At 27.6% G+C, this 20459-nt stretch overlaps 1 protein-coding gene and 2 pseudogenes across 1 annotated transcript; all 3 read left to right on the plus strand.

Annotated features, from left to right (window-relative positions):
• Positions 1 to 57: 57 nt before the first annotated feature.
• LOC149061527 (uncharacterized) lies at positions 58 to 20254 on the plus strand (annotated as a pseudogene).
• On the plus strand, positions 364 to 1861 carry LOC149061528 (uncharacterized). The gene is made up of 5 exons (XM_089220924.1): positions 364 to 595; positions 689 to 760; positions 1026 to 1118; positions 1358 to 1504; positions 1629 to 1861. Exons 1-5 carry the CDS (start codon positions 364 to 366, stop codon positions 1859 to 1861), a joined length of 777 nt encoding a protein of 258 aa, XP_089077050.1.
• Positions 14741 to 16569, plus strand: LOC149061529 (uncharacterized; annotated as a pseudogene).
• Positions 20255 to 20459: the final 205 nt, after the last annotated feature.

The following is a 20459-nucleotide window of genomic DNA, read 5'->3' on the forward strand; positions in this document are numbered from 1 at the left end:
TAAAACAGCATACCATGATTTATGTTAGATATAATTGATTAAGTTTTTTATTTTAGAATGTGGACACTCATACATTTATATGAACCTCCAGATGCAAAAACCCCGGATTTAATTCCAAATGCATGGATAATCGATAATGATACATGTTGGTACCCTATGTCATTTCGATTATCTAAAATAAAATCACTTGCTAGAGAAAAAGCAAAACCAAATACAAATGATTGGGAAAAATTTAAAATTGAAATAGTTGAGAGTAACATAGGTATCTAATTTACTATATTTATTTATTGTAAATTTATTACATTATTGTTTAAACTGATTATTTATTAATTTACAGATAATTATGATTATGGTATAAAACTTATGTATAAATTGTTGAAAAACAAAAGCAAAAAAAATTTACACTCTGATGCTGAATTGAAAGGACGTGGAATGAGAAAAAAATTAAAATATGAAGATCATAATACTAAAAATTTATTTTCTAATTTAACATCTGACTCTGATAATTCTGATGAAGCTTTCCATATCAGTATCAAACAGAAGTCATCATCAACAACCCAGTTAGACTATCCGAATTTTCCAAAAGAAAAAAAAGGTATTAATATGATTACATTAGTTCAGTAGTGAGTTATTATTATTATTTCTAGGTATAGTTTATGTTTAAATGATACATTTTTGTTTTTCTTAGAAAATCATAATTTTGATGAATGCGCTGTACTAAAAGAAAAAACAAGCACTCCCCGCCAAAGCAATAAGTTAGGTATGTATAATTAATAGACTTAAATAAAATTATTGTGATCATAAAATTCAGAAATTAAAATAACACAAATGTCAAATTCTATTTTTGTTGATAATGGGAATATATTTTAATAATTCAAATGAACTTGCTTAAGAAAAATGAGATAATTATGTAAAATGAAATACCTACAGCTGATATTCTAATTACTTATTTAATAAAATGTTGTGTAATGTAATTGTTTAATACATTTTAAATTAATAATAAATGTAACTTTCTTAATCAACAGGATTATCTGCAATAAATACAAGTACACCATTAGATAATCATCAATTAATTGATGCTGATTTTGAGACTCCTCATATTGGAATACATAATAACTGTAAGAATATTATATAACGTTATATTAGTAAATAAATTATGGCAGTATTTTATTATAATAAAATGAACATTTTTTATAAGTGAATTATTTATTGTAATTCAAGCATTACATAGAATAATTTACTTATCTTAATATATTTTTAAAGTTTTTACATTTTTTTGAAACTAAGTTAGATTTTGGACTAGTTGTTTATGACTATTTCTAATATTATTTATAATTATTGTTTAATTTAATTTTAGATGACTCAGCTCTAAGTAATGTAAACTGCAAATTAAATAAGAAAAATAATCATCATTGTTCGTTTGAATCTCAAAATAACAATACAAACAAAGATGAAAACTATCAACTATTAGTATCGTTGGGACATCAACTTTGTCGTCTATCTGGTAATAAAAAAAAAAATTATTATTACTTAAACTACATAAATTTGTATGTTTATTAACACTAAATGACAATGTATTATAATGTTAGATATGAAAATATATTAATTAAATATTTTAACAATTACAGCTGACTTTATGAAGTTCAAATCAAACATGAATTACTTAAAACTGGAATTAACTTCATTCATTGAAAATAAAGAGGCTTCAACACTTCAAAATAATACATTCAATCAGGAAAAAACTGATGATGTTTTATCAACATTCCCAATTAATGACGAGGAAAAGCTTTTGACTCTCGAATCAAAGCTCGCATTTTATGACCTTGGATATAGTGATAAATTGGTACCTACCTATCTATAACTTATTTTATAAGCATTAAATTATTGTGTTAAATAATGTTTGTTTTTTTTATACATGTATGAATAACAGTTGTCAACATTTATGTTTGCTTCTGAAGGGAAATCAATTTCCAAAGTAACCAATAGTTTATTGAAAACAATATTTACTGATAAATTTGCATCTGCCTTTAGCTGGAAAGGTCAAAAAGAAAAAAAGAAATTAGAAAATTATAAAATTTTCAAAGTTATTATAAGTAAGTCATATTATTATTTTTTTATTATTATAACATATTATTGAGGTAAACATAATTTGTGTAAATATTGTTTTAGACTGTGTTGGTAAAAAATTTCCTAATTCAGAAAACTACAAGATGGATGTCATTGCAAGTGTAATGAATTGGTTTGCCCAAGCACCTACTAGAATTCTTAGGTATGTTTATTATACATATAATAATATATAGTAGTTTTTTGCACTATACACTAAACATTAAATATTTATGATACAACGTCAATAATTTATATTGATTTTTGAAATTTGTTTTCTTGTATTATAATGGAAGATATATAAGTTTTATAGGTTCTGTTATGTTATAAATACTGAGAATGTATCAGTTTTAACTAAATTACCTAGTTTCTTATAATCTTTTTAATTTTTGTTGGGTGTTATAGCTTAAACATTGGTATTTATTATTAATTCATTTAAATGATAATAAAATAAATAAGTGATATTATTTATTCTTTCAATATGATAAATTTATTAGTTATAACTTATAAACATAATAATATGGCATTGAGTATATTTTATATTTCTTAATCACATCATTATAAGAACTGGTTTCTGTGTTGAGAATTATAGCCATTAATTTTGAAACTACATAATACTTACATACTTATCAGTATATAGTACCAATAAGTGATAATTTTTAAAAATTATTAAACTTGAATTTTCACAAGTAGCATATATTATATTTTGAATTTATTTTATATATAGACTGGGCCCAAGGACACAAATAATTTATGTGTACATATTTATAGACATAGTATAAATAAATAACTATCATCTTTATACATCAATATCTAAATAATACATTTTAATCCAAATATAAAATTGTATTATAATTATAGTAATATATTTATGTTGAATTTATTTTTGTTTTGTTTAATATAGAGACGAAAAAAGAAACATAAAATCTACTGAAAATATGCCAGCCGAAGGACTACTACAATCATCATCATTTGATGAAGATGATACTATATAATTCATTATTCATATAATATTATAATATACTATTAATTATCATTATATATTTAGTATTATAATATTATTATATTTTATAGCCTGGGCTATATCAAATATATTATGAATGTTATTTTAAAAATAATAACAGTTGTTGATTTTGTTTATTTTCCTGAATAAAAAAAAAATATTGCAAAATAAATAATTATATATTTTATGTAATTTTTATGATTTAGCATGTGAATGTCAATTTTATTGTTTCCGTCAAAGCTATTTTTACCTATATTATTGAGATGGAGTTTAAGAACCTTTAGTCTGTCTATATATAGTTTATATATAGATCTGATAATTTATACACATCATCTTATATTATAGATGATATTTGGGTGTTTTATAAAAAAAAAAAACATTTTAAAAATACCTTAAAACAATAAAAAAAAGATATTTTAAGTATATGAAATAAATTTTTAAGAATGGTTTTAAAAATATTTTTTATCATTGAAAACAAAATGTATTTACAACCTATTTAAAATGTTAGTTAAACATTTTCAAAGTAATGTAAAAGCGGCCATGAAGATATTTAAAAAACATTTTTAATAATATTATTATATATTTTTCATACATTTTTTAAAACGTTTCAAAAACATTTCTTTGCTACTTGGGTAAATACCAGTTAATCATTGAGATTATGAATGAAATTTGGACGATGCACACCATTGACTATGCCTACATTAGATTGCCCACAGAGTTTATATTACGCATTTAATCCTGGTTCGATAATTCTTAAAATCTCAAATAGTCCTCCGTCGATAGCTATTATTTTGAAATTACCTGTAAACTCTATTTAAGATCGTACCTAATTTTCATACTGTTACTACAAAAATATTTTATTAAAATTAACTTTTGAATTTTTAATCATATGTAGTTTTTGGCGCTTCCATTAAATATCGAAGACACACTTATTGATGGCGATGTCAATAGCATATTCCCCTGGTAGTTACATTTCTTTTCAGATGAACTAAATCGTTTGAAATTCATTTGAATTGTTATTGTACATAACTTGAATCACATCACGTATTTTACAGTTTTATATTGACGTGCTTAAATACAGACAATCCATTATGAAAACTGTATATTGTTGGGAAAAATTATATTAATTCAAGAAAATGTTGCAAAAATATATAATTATGTGTCTTATAACAGTTTGACATTATGCTTTTTTCATTAGAATTTAATCTAAACGTCGTTCGTACCACACGTCCGTTGACCGTCGTGCGCGTACACTATCGCCCTCCGCCTATCGCATCATTAAAATTAATGAGTTCAAATTCAAACCATATTTCTCAGTTTAATTATATTCGTTTTCCGTATTCCACACGTTTAAACAAAAATATAATCTACCTGCCACCACCGTACTTTAACCGGCTGTAGGCCGCGACCTGCAACTTATCAACTGCTGCACCATGCAACGAAATAACTCAGTCACAAGTAAATCTAAAAACAATCCGAAATTATCTCCGTTAGTTATCGCAAATACTGTTTCTTGTACGACGCAGGTCGCAACCGCTTCACCCGCCTCTTCGGCCAAAAACCAAGAATGGAATATTGTTGACACCAACAAACGCATTAGGTCACCCAACAACTCTACTTCGCCTCTCACAAAAAAACAAGCGATCCGTCTCACTTCTCCTCACCAAACCGTTACTCTCTACTCAACACAGACGAAAATAATATAGATGATATGGATATCGTAACAGGCACAGAAATCATCGAGTCAACTTCTCCACCACCTCCTCCGCCACCAATTTTCTTGACATCTCCGATTAATTTCGTCACTCTTTGTAAAAACTTAGAACAAATAACGAAAAACGAGGGCTTCCTCTGCAAGTCCAACTCAAAAACCATAAAAATAAACCTTCACTCGGCCAGTTCTTACCGTGCCGTTATATCATTGTTCAACGAGAATAAACTTGAATACCACACGTACCAGTCACACGAAGAAAAGTCCTACAGAGTTGTTATTAGGAATCTGCACCATACAATTCCTACTGACTACATTAAAGATGAAATTGAAAAACATGGGTTTATGGTAAAAAATGTCACTAACATCCTAAAATCCCAATCAAAAGAACCCCTCCCACTATTCTTTGTAGACCTCAACCCATCTCCAAACAACCAAGACATCTTCAAGATAAACAATTTATGTTTCTCTAAAGTCAAATTCGAAGCCCCACACATCAGACGGGATCTAGTCCAATGCCATCGCTGTCAACAGTACGGCCACACTAAATCATACTGCAATCGTTTGCTTAAATGCGTCCGATGTGGCGATAACCATACCTCAGACCAATGCTCCAAACCCAAGGACCTCCCTGCTAAATGTGCACTATGTAGTAATGCTCACCCGGCAAATTACAGAGGCTGCACGGTACACAAGGATCTCCAACGTCTCCGAAAGAAACTTCAACCAAACTCCATCTCAAGAGAATTAGCCCAAAATTCAGATTCATCTCAAATCCAACACAACAGTCATCCTCATCACGAAGCAAGTCAACATCTCAACAACGCACCCACAACTACTCATAACGAGCCCATTAACACCCAGCACACATCATATTCACAAGCAGTAATAGGTAACAAATCAAAATCAGATTTTAATAATACCAACGACCATATTCCCAATCAAAAATTATCAAACCAACTAACATCGTTCATTTCCGAATTTAAAACACTAATTTCTCCCCTCATAACACTTCTCAATCCTCTAATAACCCTTCTTACCTCATTAATAAACAAATTAAGCTCCAACAATGGAAACTAACTTTAAACTCAAATTACTCACATGTAACGCAAACGGTATTACACCCCACAAACTAGAACTCCAGACAATCCTTAGTGATCTTAATATAGACAGCCATGATATCCGAGTCTTATCTTACCCCGTCAAAATCTATCAAAATACTCGGATAAAGCTATTCATATATAAAGCTTCATTTTATAAAGCTTATCAAAGCAATCACCCCGACAACACGGCTCACGCTGGCTCCTTGATACTTGTTAAGAATAATTTGCCCCATTCCTCTCTTCCTAAAATCAGTGAAACTTACATCCAAGCAACAAGCATTCTTGTTCCCGTAAATAAACATATAAATCTGACACTCTCTTCCACCTACTGCCCCCCAGGACCTAAAATTAGCTCAGTTAACTTTACAAATTTCTTCGAATCTCTAGGTAAACATTTTATCGTCGCCGGTGACCTAAACGCCAAACACTCCTCTTGGGGTTGTTTTTCAACTAATACAAGAGGCAGAACCCTACTCAACTCTATAGCCAACTCCAATATAAAAATTCTACCCCCACCTCACCCCGCCTATTGGCCTTCTCATCGGATCAGACGTCCAGATATTCTTGATATCTTTATCACAAAAACACCAAACAACTGCATTACCACGGTCACTAACACTAATGACCTTTCATCCGACCACTCACCTGTTATACTGGAGTTTGAAATACCCTCTGCGAACCCTACCACAAATCTCCAAGCTCCCAAAAAAATACACTGGCCTACTTTTAAAAAACTCGTTGAAATTCGCACTCAACTCAACTCATCCCTAAAGTCAAGTGACGATATTGATGAAACAATTCAAAAACTCACGATAGACATTCAAGATTGCACACACTTGGCAACATTTCATAGTCCAATCCACCACGAAAAATACCCACTACCGAATCACATAAAATTTCTTCTCCAAGAAAAACGAAAAGCCAGGTCCCGGTGGCAAAGACACAAATACCCCATCGATAAACAAACCTTCAACCAACTAAACAACAAACTAAGAAAAGCGCTCTCACAACACAGTTCTAGAACTTATCAAAAATACATACAGAACTTAACAACTCAACACTCTTCCCTCTGGAAAGCGACAAAAAAAATTCTTAAAACCGTTTCAACTCCCTCTCCCCTTCGGAAAGAAGATAACACATAGGTTGTCTCAGATACCGATAAAGCAAACCTATATTGGAGAGCCCTGAATAGACCAAATGCAGACGTGAGCCACCTGAGTCAGTGCAAGCACCTTCACGCCAGTCACCATTCCAAATTAATCATTTGGACTTAGAATATTTTCAATTAAATCATTCATGTATCAGTAATAATGTTTTGTCCACATCGCAAGCAAATAATTGTATAATAATTAATCACAAGTCAAGTTATTATACTTATTTCACCCAAACCATCTACCTCAACACAAGTCGTTCGTCCTCCTGTATGCTGGGACACTACAATATTCAAATCCAGATTATGTATTATCTTATGTGTAAATGTATTAGATTACACAAAAATAATTTAAAAAACAGTAATTTTAATAACTTACTATAATATGACCACACTTCCTCAATTATTTTTGGGTTTTTATTACTTATGTCTGTGTAATGACTCACGACAATGCATAGTTAATTCCTGTTGTTATTGTCAATTTTGATTGTAACAGTATGTTGATATTCAAAAAGAGATAGAAACCTTAATGAATATATTAGATATCTAAGGAATACTCAATTAGATCAATAATGTATAATGTACTGTGAGTCTTGAGCAGGGTTAAAATCTTGATTGATTTAGTTTCATAATTGTAACAATACAGTCATCAACAATTAATAATTTATATAGTGTAATATAAATAAAGTAGTTTAATTACATGAAAATAAAATATCATTATCTTTATTCAAAAAAGATCAATTTAAAAGTATATTTTTTATCAAATATTGATAAAAAAAAAATTGTATAAAGTATTACCACATTCTTGATATGTTTACACTTTTAATAATTAACACTTTAAAATAAAATTTCCATATAAACACTGCAGTAATGCAGTATACTTGTATTATGTTTATGGTTGACTGTTTCTTTCCCAGAGTTCCGAAGCCATTAATTATAGCCCCATGGTGGGGGGGGGGGGTAAGCTGACGTGTACCAAATCGAAATAGTTCGTAAAGGACGATTTTGGATTCAATCCATCATTGTAACACAACAATACCAGAAATCGGTATACCCTACTATGCTGTACTCATATTATTTTTTATCGTAATAAGGTAGGTAGGTACAATATGAAATTTTTATTTTTCGTTAATACCTAGAATACATTTTATTTAATATTCAAAGATTATACGTACGAATCAGTTTATAACTGCATTATTACACATTCAATAATCGAAAACAAAAAGTTAAATAATATTAAGAAACTTTGAAAAAATATAGCGATAAAAAAATATATTTCTTATTTCAATGACATTAAATTGTAAATAAAACTTAAAACGTTTAAAAGTATTGAGAGTTTGGTGATACAAATTATCCTTGTTTTTGTATTCTTAAATAATAGATAGTGAAATATTCATCTTGATAAAATTCAATACTGCTCATCTACCTGAGTAAATGGCAATAAATATTTATTTATTTTATTGCTATAATATTATTATAATCTGTGAGCTATTTATGAATAAAAATTCCCATCGTAAATTTCAAAAACCTTTCTCAAATGTCCGATAAAAAAAAATTGAGGTCGTTAACTGATCACTAAATTGTTATACGTAACATAATAATTAAGATACCAGTGTTATAGACATGGTGGTGCTGGTGGAGTTGTAACCTTCCCTCCCAACCCTGAAAGTTTAAGAAAATGAAAAAATTATTTCTATACCTTGTCCATGAAAGTTACTGCAATTAAAAATTTGTTAAAACAGCCTTCAGTAATCAGTAACCGATAAATAAAAATTCTGGACACTCAAAAAAACAAAAAAACTGTGAAATACATATAGGTAGTGCTAAATAGTAACCAATAATTACTAGGTACACAAAATCAATTTTCTATTGAGACTGATAATTGATAAACTGAAATTAATTATTATGTAGGTATGAAAAATGTATATATAAGTTACTTGACAAAATGTAATATAGTACAACAAATTAAATTAAGGTTTAATTTATATATAGCTAACAATGTCAATCATGTTATTTTTTTCATTTTTGTAGTACCTATGTTGTTTTATTGAAAGTACTAATTTAAATATTTTGGGTAACTCTTTTTCAATTTTGTAATCATGTCATTAAAAATAAAATTCTGATTTTAAATGTGGAATGAAAACAAACTTTGATTTTTGGAATTTGAAAACACAAAAAGGTACCAAGGTTTTTTTTAATCAAATTAATTTAATTACATACCAACCAAGTTCATCCATGTACAATTAAAATAGTTATATAAATCTATATAATATTAAACAAAAATTAAAATTTACAATTATAATATTATTATCAATAGATAGTTAGTTTGTATTAAATGGTTTAGTTTTACAGTAAAGGAACTATCTAATACATAATGTACCTACTATATCACATACAGTAATATCTTTTTCGTATAAACTATTAGCTTCAATTACTATAATATCTTACAAACAATTGTTTAAACAATATGTCATGGTTAATATAAGTACCAATCGGAAATACAACATTATCGGTTATAATGGTTGATAATTTTTAACAATGCTAAAATTGGATAAAACTGACTGCTAGAAGATTTAATTAAAGGGAGTCCACTATAGTATAAATAAACAACTAATATATTGAAGGAATGTAGACTTTTTAAATGTATTGTTTGTGCTATATTTTAAGAGTTTGCTACACCCACAAGTAACGTAATTAATCATTATCATATTGGTTATCAGTTTTATCATATAAATTCTAGGATTATAATTTGGTGTTTTGGTGAGCCCAGGTTGATGTTAACTAAGATTTAAAATAATATTATCATAATAGAAATCACAAGGTATGACCACATCAAATGCCATTTTATGGTATGTTAGCACACTACATAGGATGTACATATGTAAAGTATAAAAAGTAAAGAAGTTGAAACACTCAACACCCTAGACACATTATTGTAGGCCACCCAAAACGTTCACTTCCGTGATGTTCAATATTTAAACACACCAGAAAGGTATGAAGTTACAAAATATTCAAAATTTTGGACTCTTAAGTCATAACTTTAGACCGGCGAAGAGTGTCGCTTGTATAAACAGATATATATAAATATAATGTTCTATATTGAAATATTCTAGTTTAGTTTTATATACGTCATAAGATAAAAATGTTGTTTAAAAATCATAATTCAATTTGCTTTATTCAAATTATCTTATTTAACCAACTTAATATGGTAAAATTGCTTCCTAAACCAACCAATGAACAAATTATTTTCTTTTTATTATATTAAAATAATAATCAATCATACATATTATGATTTCTTAAAATTACATTTTGTGGTACAATTTTAGTTCTTTGTTCTTTAATAATTATTATTATTCTAACTGAAACATTTACATCGAATGTAAATTACTAGTGTATGATAAACAAAACAAATAAAAAATAATAAGTCAGAAAATCATGTATAAAAATATAAAACTTATATTATTATTTGAGTTGGGTAATAAAAACTAATTTATAATTGTTAAATCTACATTTACTTTCTTATACATACTAATTTAAGTATTTGATACATATTATATTATTATTATTTTATTTTGCACTATAAATTAAATTGCAATATAATGTTTAAAATTGAAAAATAAAATGTTGGGATATCTATAGATAGTTCATATATGATAGTATATCATATTAATAATTTAATTATAACAAAAGATTGAAATATATTTTTGAAGCTGCAATATAATGTTGACAGTTGCTTGGTGTACTTGTTACTTATCCAATTGAAGATATTCCAATACTTGCATCACTGAAAAATTGAAACAAATTATTAAATCAACTTTTAGTTTGTGGATTTGGATACTATTTAAGTGTATTTATTGCTATGATTATATACATTGGATGGGTAATATTGAAATTATGGAACATTAGATGTTTATACGATGATACTCGCTTAGAGCCATTTGTAGATAATTTATTTCAACCTATTTGTGTGTTTGTGTGAAAAAATATGATATCATCAATTCCACCACACTATATTTTTATTAAGATAATTATAAGCATCTAAATCCCTCCAGTACAAGAAGCTTTAAGTGCAGTAGGGCAGCATTTTATTTACACAACATTAGAAGGTATGTTTTGAGTTTTATATTTATAAGCTAAATTTTTCATTCTAACTATATACTCAATGTATCATAACTAAACTTGAATTTGAACGAAAAAGGTTAAAATTTATTTTGTTGAATCTGAGAGCATACTTAATGGTATTTGAGTTAAAATGGAACAAGTAAAAATGTAGTTAGGTGTCCTAAATTCTAGGACAAGGTGTCAAGATATAAGAATATTGTCATTTTAAAAAATAAAATTATTTTTACTATTAAAAATAAACTATATTGAACTGTTTATAAATAGTTTTGTAAGAAATCACAATAACGTCTAAGTATCTAGTTCTATTTCAACAAATTCCAAGGAATTCAAATGCACTCCAAGACCCTTACAAGCCACTCATGAGCCCTTTAAGGCTGCATCCGAATTGGTTCCCGATATTCTAGGTAGGCGGCACACGTCCGAATTGCTTCCCGATACAGACTTACGAAAAAGCAAAATACAATATAATATAAATGAAATATTTAATATTATAATTAATATTTTAAATGAAAAAATTGGTGAATTCTTCGATTATATTTTAAAAATTATATTGAAAAAGATAGCTCACTTCCACCAACAATGTGGGCTGAATGTACCAGTAGTATAGAACGAACTATACTAATTGCTGTGAATCATTTCACAGAAAATTCAACAGTTGCTTTTATTCCGCACATCCGAACATATAAAAATAATGAAATCAGTAGATTAAAATTTTTTTTAAATGTTTGTTATAAGTTTTTACCTCAATAATAGAAAATAATAACTATAAAGAAAATAAACGAATTAAAAAAAACGATATACCGCATATATTTATTATTAGGTATTTATTTTATATTTTTAAATTAAGATTTTAATTTTTTTTTAATGTTTGTTATATATTATTTATTAAGCCAAAATTTTAACAACTCGGGAACTAATTCGGATATACCCTTTGAAAGAACCCGGGAACCAATTCGGGCATTTCAGAACCAATTCGGACACTCCGATTTAAAGTATGTAGGTACTTACGTAGATCAAAATAATAAAATAAAATATTAGTGTAATCCGTTTTTCGGATTTTAAACGTAAATCCCGGTTTTGGTTTTGGAGTCGTAGTTGTAGTTGAAGTAGAAGTTGAAGTTAAAGTTGTAGTTGCAATTGTAGCCCTGGAATTTATACATATTAATTAGTTACTGAAAAAATTACATAAGTAATTTGAAATGTAGTAGAATCTTATATAGATACATTTCTATTAAATTAAGTTAGAACATTTTTTATTATTAACAGGTTAACCGCCATGTGTACCATCTCTGGTACATGGTTGATTTGCCATTCGTATTCTAATTTTACCTAAACAAATTAATTTATAAGATATTAATGGGCTAGTCGAAAATTTGTTTGTCTAGCGGGCTACGAAATATTTTCCTGTGTTAAAATCGTATTTAAGTGTACCATAGTAGGCACGCAAAAACATATTGGCAAAACAACAAGTGTACCAAAAATGGCACACGTAGCGCTTTTGGCAATGTACTGAAAAATAACGTAGCAGTTAACCTGTTAAGTTTGTAACTTTGTTTATGAATTTATCGTAAGTTTATTTTTATATAAATTTTGTTGAATGGTTAATTTAAGTTTACAATTTTAGATATTTTATTTATGTTATTACATACCATTTCGATTCAGGAAGCCAATAATGATCTTTCAAATATTTCCTGCTGCACGGAGTTATTTTACAACACTCATTAGCGATAGCCCTTTTAGATTTGAACGAGTGACTTCCTGAAAACAAAGGTAAATCATTAGCAAAGACAAACATTTTTCAATAAATCTAACTAAATAGAATATGCTTATAATAAGTTAACATGATCATCAGATTACCATTTACCATATTTCTTTTACATTTTATTCAATTTTAAATTGTTTTAATTACAAACTAAAATATACAAGGAGTAGCAAGGAAAGGGAAGATTAGAACCCCTAAAATGTTAAAAAAAGTTTGCTTTTTAGTTCTTAATGTATTATATTAGAGCATTACGAGAAAACATAATGTTTATTTCGTCAAATCTACATCAGCACGCTATGACCATAATGATAAATCAAAATTTCTCCGTATCTTAGTAAGATACACTCGATAGTCGATAGTGTCAAAATAATCGATTATTTCGATTAATCGATAGATTTTGAAAACAAAATGTATAATATTTACTATATTCTTAGTTTTACGATATTATTTAATTCGCTATTTGTTCGATAGTGAATTGGATTGATATAATCGATATCATCGATACGACTTATACCACCATCATGACTCCTGTGGCTAGAAACCTTAACCGCGGGGGAGGGGGGCATCGCAGTCTTTGAGAAAGATTTTAAATGATCTAACTAAGTTATGAAATTTTCGTTTTATTTTTTCATACTTATAAAAAATGAGAAGAAACACAAACCCCGATAATTAACTGTGTGTGTGTGATAGGTATCTAATTTTGTATTCTAGAGTTCGTTGATTTTACAATTAATATAAACTTTATAGGTTAATTTCGACCAATAGACGATACTATTATAATTAAGAATAAGGTACTATAGAAAATTATATTCACGTGGATCTTCGTTGTAGCGGCCTTTGCAGATGATTGAGAGCTCAACTGCGAGATTTGATCCACAAAACCTGAACGGAGCTTCCCAGTACGAACTATTATTAGCGATAGATCCAAGAATTAAGTCAACGCACAAGCTCAGTACCAAAATAATCAAATTGAACTTCATGATTTTCTGAAATAATACACAACATTATACGATGTGACTATAATATGTTAAAAACCTGCAGAATAAAACTAATACGTTTTTGATCTTGATTATTGTTAAATTCATTTGTAAATTAATATTATTGATAAATTAAATACTAAAAATAATATTTTTTTATCACACAAATATAGCATATCTTATGCAATTTTTATGAAATTATCGAACGATTTTTGTTATATAAATTTAAATTGTTGAAACCTAGTTTTTTTTAATTAATAATAAACCAACTAATAGGTAAGTAACAAAAAATATCATGCTAAGTATCAATATATGAAAGCCTATGTTGATAGGTACCTATTATTCATACTTGTATAATTTTTTGGCCGTTGGTAGGTTAATTTATTCTACGAATATAAGAAATATATTTCTACTGCATTCTATTTATTTTAAGTTAGGTTAGGTTAGACTGCACATAAAATTATTTAACGTTAGGTATTTAAAAATTGAAAACTAATTTAACTGTAATTTTCCATCAGAATTTACATAAGTACATACTAATTGAATGTAAATCTTTATTTCTAAATAAATATATTATATGTTTTGTTTGTGAAAAATATTTATTCAATATGTATCTTGATTAACTTTATATTAAATTTTACCATTGAAATTACCTAACAATAAGAACAATAAGTAGTCTGTTGATAGTATATAAGTATAACATACCTTATTAGAGGTACAATGTCCGTGTAGGATATAGTAGATAGTTCGATTTATCTGGTAGAAGACTAGAAGAGTAACAATAATATTGGACGAACACTGCAGTCAAAATGAATTGTGATCATTCGCAGTATGGTGTAGTTCTGAGTCCTGACGCAGCTCTCACCTAAATATATAAAGTTATTATAGATTGAGAAAGTAGTGAAGAGGAGGGGATTGATAAAACCACACACTTGTATGTGGTGAAAAAGGTACGTTATAGGCTATAGGCCAGGAGTTCCCAAAGTTAACTATTCCCCCCTCCTTGTTGATGATTCTGAAATTCAAAGAGTCCTGCTTTAACCTCTGCTTTACCAAGAGATTCTAGGACATTATTGAAAATATCCAAGACTAAATTTTGTTCAAAAATAGTTTTTCCTGGAAAATATATCCATATAGGACTTGAAAAACAACTTAAAAGAATTATTTCTGGAACTTTTCAAGATTTAATTCATAGTTTCAAACTAATAATTAATATAGATGGTATTCCAATTTTTAAAAGTTCAAACATACAAGTGATACCAATTTTATTTGGGATATATTTTAGATATAAATTAACTACAAAATAAAGTGTTCTCAATTGGTTTATATTTTGGTAAAGGTAAACCTCATGATATGGATTGTTACCTAGAAGAATTTGTTAATGAAGTCAATTATTTATCAGAGAATGGTATTTTACATCAAAGTGGAAAAACAATTCCAGTAAAAGTTGTTGCTGTCTGTTGTGATGCCCCTGCAAAGGCAGACATTCTTGGTATAAAGTCTTTTAGTGGGTATAACTTTTTATAATTGGTCAGATACAGAATTTAGAAAAACTGAAACGTTACTTACAAAAATCCCATGACTGCATTTTAACAACTCGTTTGTTTTAGATATAATGCACCTTGTTTATTTAGGAGTAACTCGTACTATGATTTTAACATGGAGTACAGGAAATGTTCCTCACAAATTGTCTATCCAACTCTGTCTTAGATTATAATCATTATTAGTTGAATATCGTTCATGTGTACCTATTGAAATTAATAGGAAGCCAAGAGAACTGAAACATTTACTTCGTTTTGAAAGCTACTGAATTTCGAACATTTTTGCTATATTTAGGACCAGTTGTCTTAAAATCTGTTTTTACTAGTAAAAAATATGAGAACTTTTCAACTTTTAATTTTGCAGTGACTATATTATTATCACCTAAAATGTGTAAAGATAGTGGATGTGTAATTATGCCAGATCATTACTACGGTATTTTGTTGAAGACTTTATTCATCTGTATAATAAAGACTTTATCACTCATAATTTCCACGGTTTAATTCATATAGTAGATGACTCTGATCACTATTCAGGAATAACATCAAATTTTACTTTAGAAACAATATCTGCATTTCAATTTGGAAATTATTTGCAAAAAATTAATCAATGGTGCGAGGATATAATAAACCAGCTGAACAAATTTGTAATCGATTATTAGGTGAATGTTTTTTATTGGAAAACTATTTTGAAACTCCTCGGCAATCATCATTATCAAAAATATCAAATATTCACTGTGATGGTCCTCTACTAGCAAATTGTTGTGGACCACAATACAAGATTCATATGTTTCAACACTTTCAATTAAGAATAACAAAACCTGATAATTGCTGTGGGTCAAAAAATGGTGATATTATAATGGTGCACAACTTTGCTTATTCAAAGTCACTAAAAACTGAAGTTGTCATTGGTAAAAAATTTATATCACAAGAAGATTACTATTCAGTGCCGTGTAATAGCTCATCACTTGGAATTTATGTTGTTCAACATTTATCCATCTTAAAAATGTGGCCAGTTTCAGAAATTTGCTTAATATATATATATATTTCCCATACAAAAATTAGTCATATATTGTCTTACCTTAATTCATCTATGTTAAATACCTATTGTAAATGTAAAGATTATTTATTAGGATAAGTTTATTTTGTACTTTTAATATTAGGTTATAAGTGTTAGATTTCTGAACAATAAGATGGAGAATATTACTTCTAAAGCATGTAAAATATTTGTTAATTTAATTTAAAACTTAAATGCTGAATGATGTAAATTTAATGATTATGTATTCAGTTACATATATACATATATATTATTTTAAGTTTAAGGTTGTTTATGTTTGCTTATGAATTGAGGCCGAGAATAAAATAGAAAAAATATATAAATTTATTGTGTTAATAATCAATTAAATTGTTTTCTTATTACTGCAATGTGCAATTAATTACAAAATTATCATTGGCTACTTTTTATAGTGCTATTTTTATGCCCCAACAAGTTATTATTAACCTATATCATATAATATTTGAAAAAAATACCTATATCAAAATTTATTTATTCTTATATAGGTGATTATGAAAGAGGATACAAAATGATGATAAAAGCAAATAAAAAACAAAGTGAGTCAAATTTAGAGTCAGATTTTGAAATGAGAGGTAAAGGTTGCCGAAATAAAACAACTTCTTCAAGGCTACTTTTTGAAATTAGTAGTAGCAATGAGGATATTGCTCTGGATAAAAATGATCTACATCCTCTGACCAGTTCTACTGAAATCCTAGAACCACAAGCCAGTTTACGACCAACCAACATTGATTGTCAGTTTCCTACTCCTCCACCTATATTGTTGAAATCTGCTACAAAGAGGACATATAATTCAATATCAACATTGTCACCTTCTACTTCAACCTCAATTTCTAGTGCAATTATGAGTACTCCAGTCGATAGTGATAAGATTTCTAAGTCTGTATGTCCTTTAATAGGTACACGTTATAGTAAGAACGAACACTGATGCTCTTCATCAGACCTGTGTTTCATTTCTGGTGAGTTAAAAATCTTAAATTATTTACTGATTATTTTTAAAGTTATTAATTTTAATTGTACCATTATTGAAGCCAATATTATGAAATTAAGAAATACTGTTTCTTATATTAAACATCATCTCATTGATAATAAGGATACAACCGATGATAAAAAACCTGTAGTAGTATCTAATTATGAAATGGACAATGTAGTATTTCCAATAAAAAGTGAAGATGGTCTTAAAATGTTAGAAAAAAAACTTGAAGATATTGAATATTTCCATAAACTGGTAATTATGAAATGTTTAAGGTAGCTAGTAGTTAAATTAATATTTTTTTTTTGTTATTTATGAAAGTTTTAACTAATGCATAATAATATTTTATGTGTTAGTTAAATTATATAACACATTTTGATTTAATATTATAGTACATACCTAAATTCTTTTAAATTAATAAGCCAAGGTTAGTTTATATTATTACTAGAAACCAATTTATAAATTGAAACAATACATATATATATATATATAAATAGTTCCTAAATAAAAATTCTCTCCTAAGTAATATAATTTCATTATTCCTACCTATATTAAAGAACATCACTATACTAAAAACAAGTACTTATATAATATGTATACAAAACAATATATATAATATTTTAAGCACATAGATATATTTAGGGTTATGATGAAGAACAAAATTATTAAATACTATTGTAAGTTATTAAAAAAATTTGTGTTTATCTGTGTCACCCATAGGCTCTATATATAGCGCCAAAATCTCTGAATCTATCAACTCATTATCTTGATAAATAATAATTTTTTCAACTTTGGATTTTTACTAAAACATTGTAATTATTTTAGCTACAATAATACACAAATAAACTTAAAATCAAAAAAAAAAAAAAAGTTAGTGTTGTGAATTTGTGATATCCTTTAATAAAATTATATTTTCTGTATTTTAAAATATGTTTTAGACCATGTATTAATAATGTACAATTAACTTAATAGGTGTCCACAATTGCATTTATCAATGGTGGGATAAAGAGTTTATCTAAAATGATAACATCGACAATGAGAATAATGTTTTTGGATGAATTTATAGCAGATTATAGTTGGAAGGGGCAAAAAAAAAAGTCTTGAAGCAAGTCCAATTCACAAAGTTATAATAAGTAGGCAATATTCATATCATTTGGAGATTGGAGAACTGGTCAAAGTTCTGAGAACTTATTACCATTATGCGCCACACAAGAGAGAAACTTTATTCAAGGAGCTCGTCTTAAGCGAGATGGACTTGCTGATTTTTTTATGGGAGATGGGGCTGTTCCCTGGCAGTACAATATGATTCAATAAAGTATTATTAGTTTAAGTTGAATAATCATTAATGTATAGTTAATATAATTAATATAATAAATAATAATATTAATACCTAATCAATATAATTAATGTATAAGTATTTGAATAATGTAATAAAATAAACATATTATAAATTACCTAACCAATCCAGTTTGTATATTATAGATAATATATAACCACTTAAACTTAGGTAGATGATACAAATTTTTAAATCTATTTTCAATTTTTTAAACCTAAGAATTAATGATTTTGTCCAAGGTACATTCATACCACTTTGGAAAGAATGTAATTTTTTCAGACCTTAATACTAATTTTTTGTCTGATATTAATTATAAGACCAAGGTACAATACTCTCCCTATCTATGAAGTACACAAATCAAATTAATAAAATAATCAACTCACCAAGTTTGATTCAGTCTGCATATTTAGATCAATATTTTTTCTTAAAAAACTGTCGGCATATGAGAACCATTGTAATTTAGGCTTATATATATATATCACTTGTCCCAGATCCTGTTCTCATAGATTTGTTTATTTTCGCAACTTCCTGGTTGTACGTACCACGAATACTCCTAATTTTCGCACAATTGCATTTACCAATGGTGGGATAAAGAGTTTATCTAAAATGACAACATCGACAATGAGAATAATGTTTTTGGATGAATTTATAGCAGATTATAGTTGGAAGGGGCAAAAAAAAAGTCTTGAAGCAAGTCCAATTCACAAAGTTATAATAAGTAGGCAATATTCATATCAACTATATTTTATTATTTACAATTTTAATATTTGTTAAGAAGTTTCACATCCTTGAATTACACACAACATTGTTAATTTTCTAAGGCTGATTCTTACAATATCCAGTTAAAGTTGTCGGACTCTTATAACCTCCGGAATTCTGCCGGTAATAAAATCTGTTATCAGTCTGTTAGCATTAACTGATTTAACTGACACTACCGTATATTGTAAGAACGACCCTAACAGTAATAAAGAATAATTTTGAATAGAGTTATTAATGTTTCATAAATCTCGTAGTAAATCACACACTTTTATAATATAATGTTCAAAATTGTAGAGAAGCTTGTTTCCAAATTAAATGTGTATATCTCATATTTTGTATTAGGTACATTATTTTATGTCATATTATATTGTTTTATACTTTTTTATTAGGTGCGATATAACACAAATTTCCTACCACTACAAAAGCTGGTATTATAGAAATCATAAGCCCATGGATGGCTCAGAGCGAAACCAGAATTAAAAGGTACACATTTTCAGTTATTTTATTTACATTATTATAAGATTTAAATTAAATATACATTTTTTAATATGATTGTATTTATTAATTATAGAAATGCCATTAAATTATCTTTAGACTACTGCAGCAATAGATGATGATCTTGCCACATCTGACCAGCCTATCTGACCTGACCAGCATTTTTTAATGTATAGTCTTATTTACAATTGTTTAATTGTTACCTATTCGTTACATCCAAGTTCAGTTATTATTATTTTTATTTCATACTTAAAAATTGTTTTTTTTATATAAATAATTATACCTATGTATACATTATAGGTACAAATTTTATTATATACTTATATTGTTATTTGTTACATCCAAGTTTAGTTAT

The sequence above is a fragment of the Diuraphis noxia genome, unplaced genomic scaffold, assembly GCF_037042655.1.
Source record: "Diuraphis noxia isolate RWA-SAM2 unplaced genomic scaffold, SU_Dnox_SAM2 contig0001, whole genome shotgun sequence".
Taxonomy (NCBI): Eukaryota; Metazoa; Arthropoda; class Insecta; order Hemiptera; family Aphididae; genus Diuraphis; species Diuraphis noxia.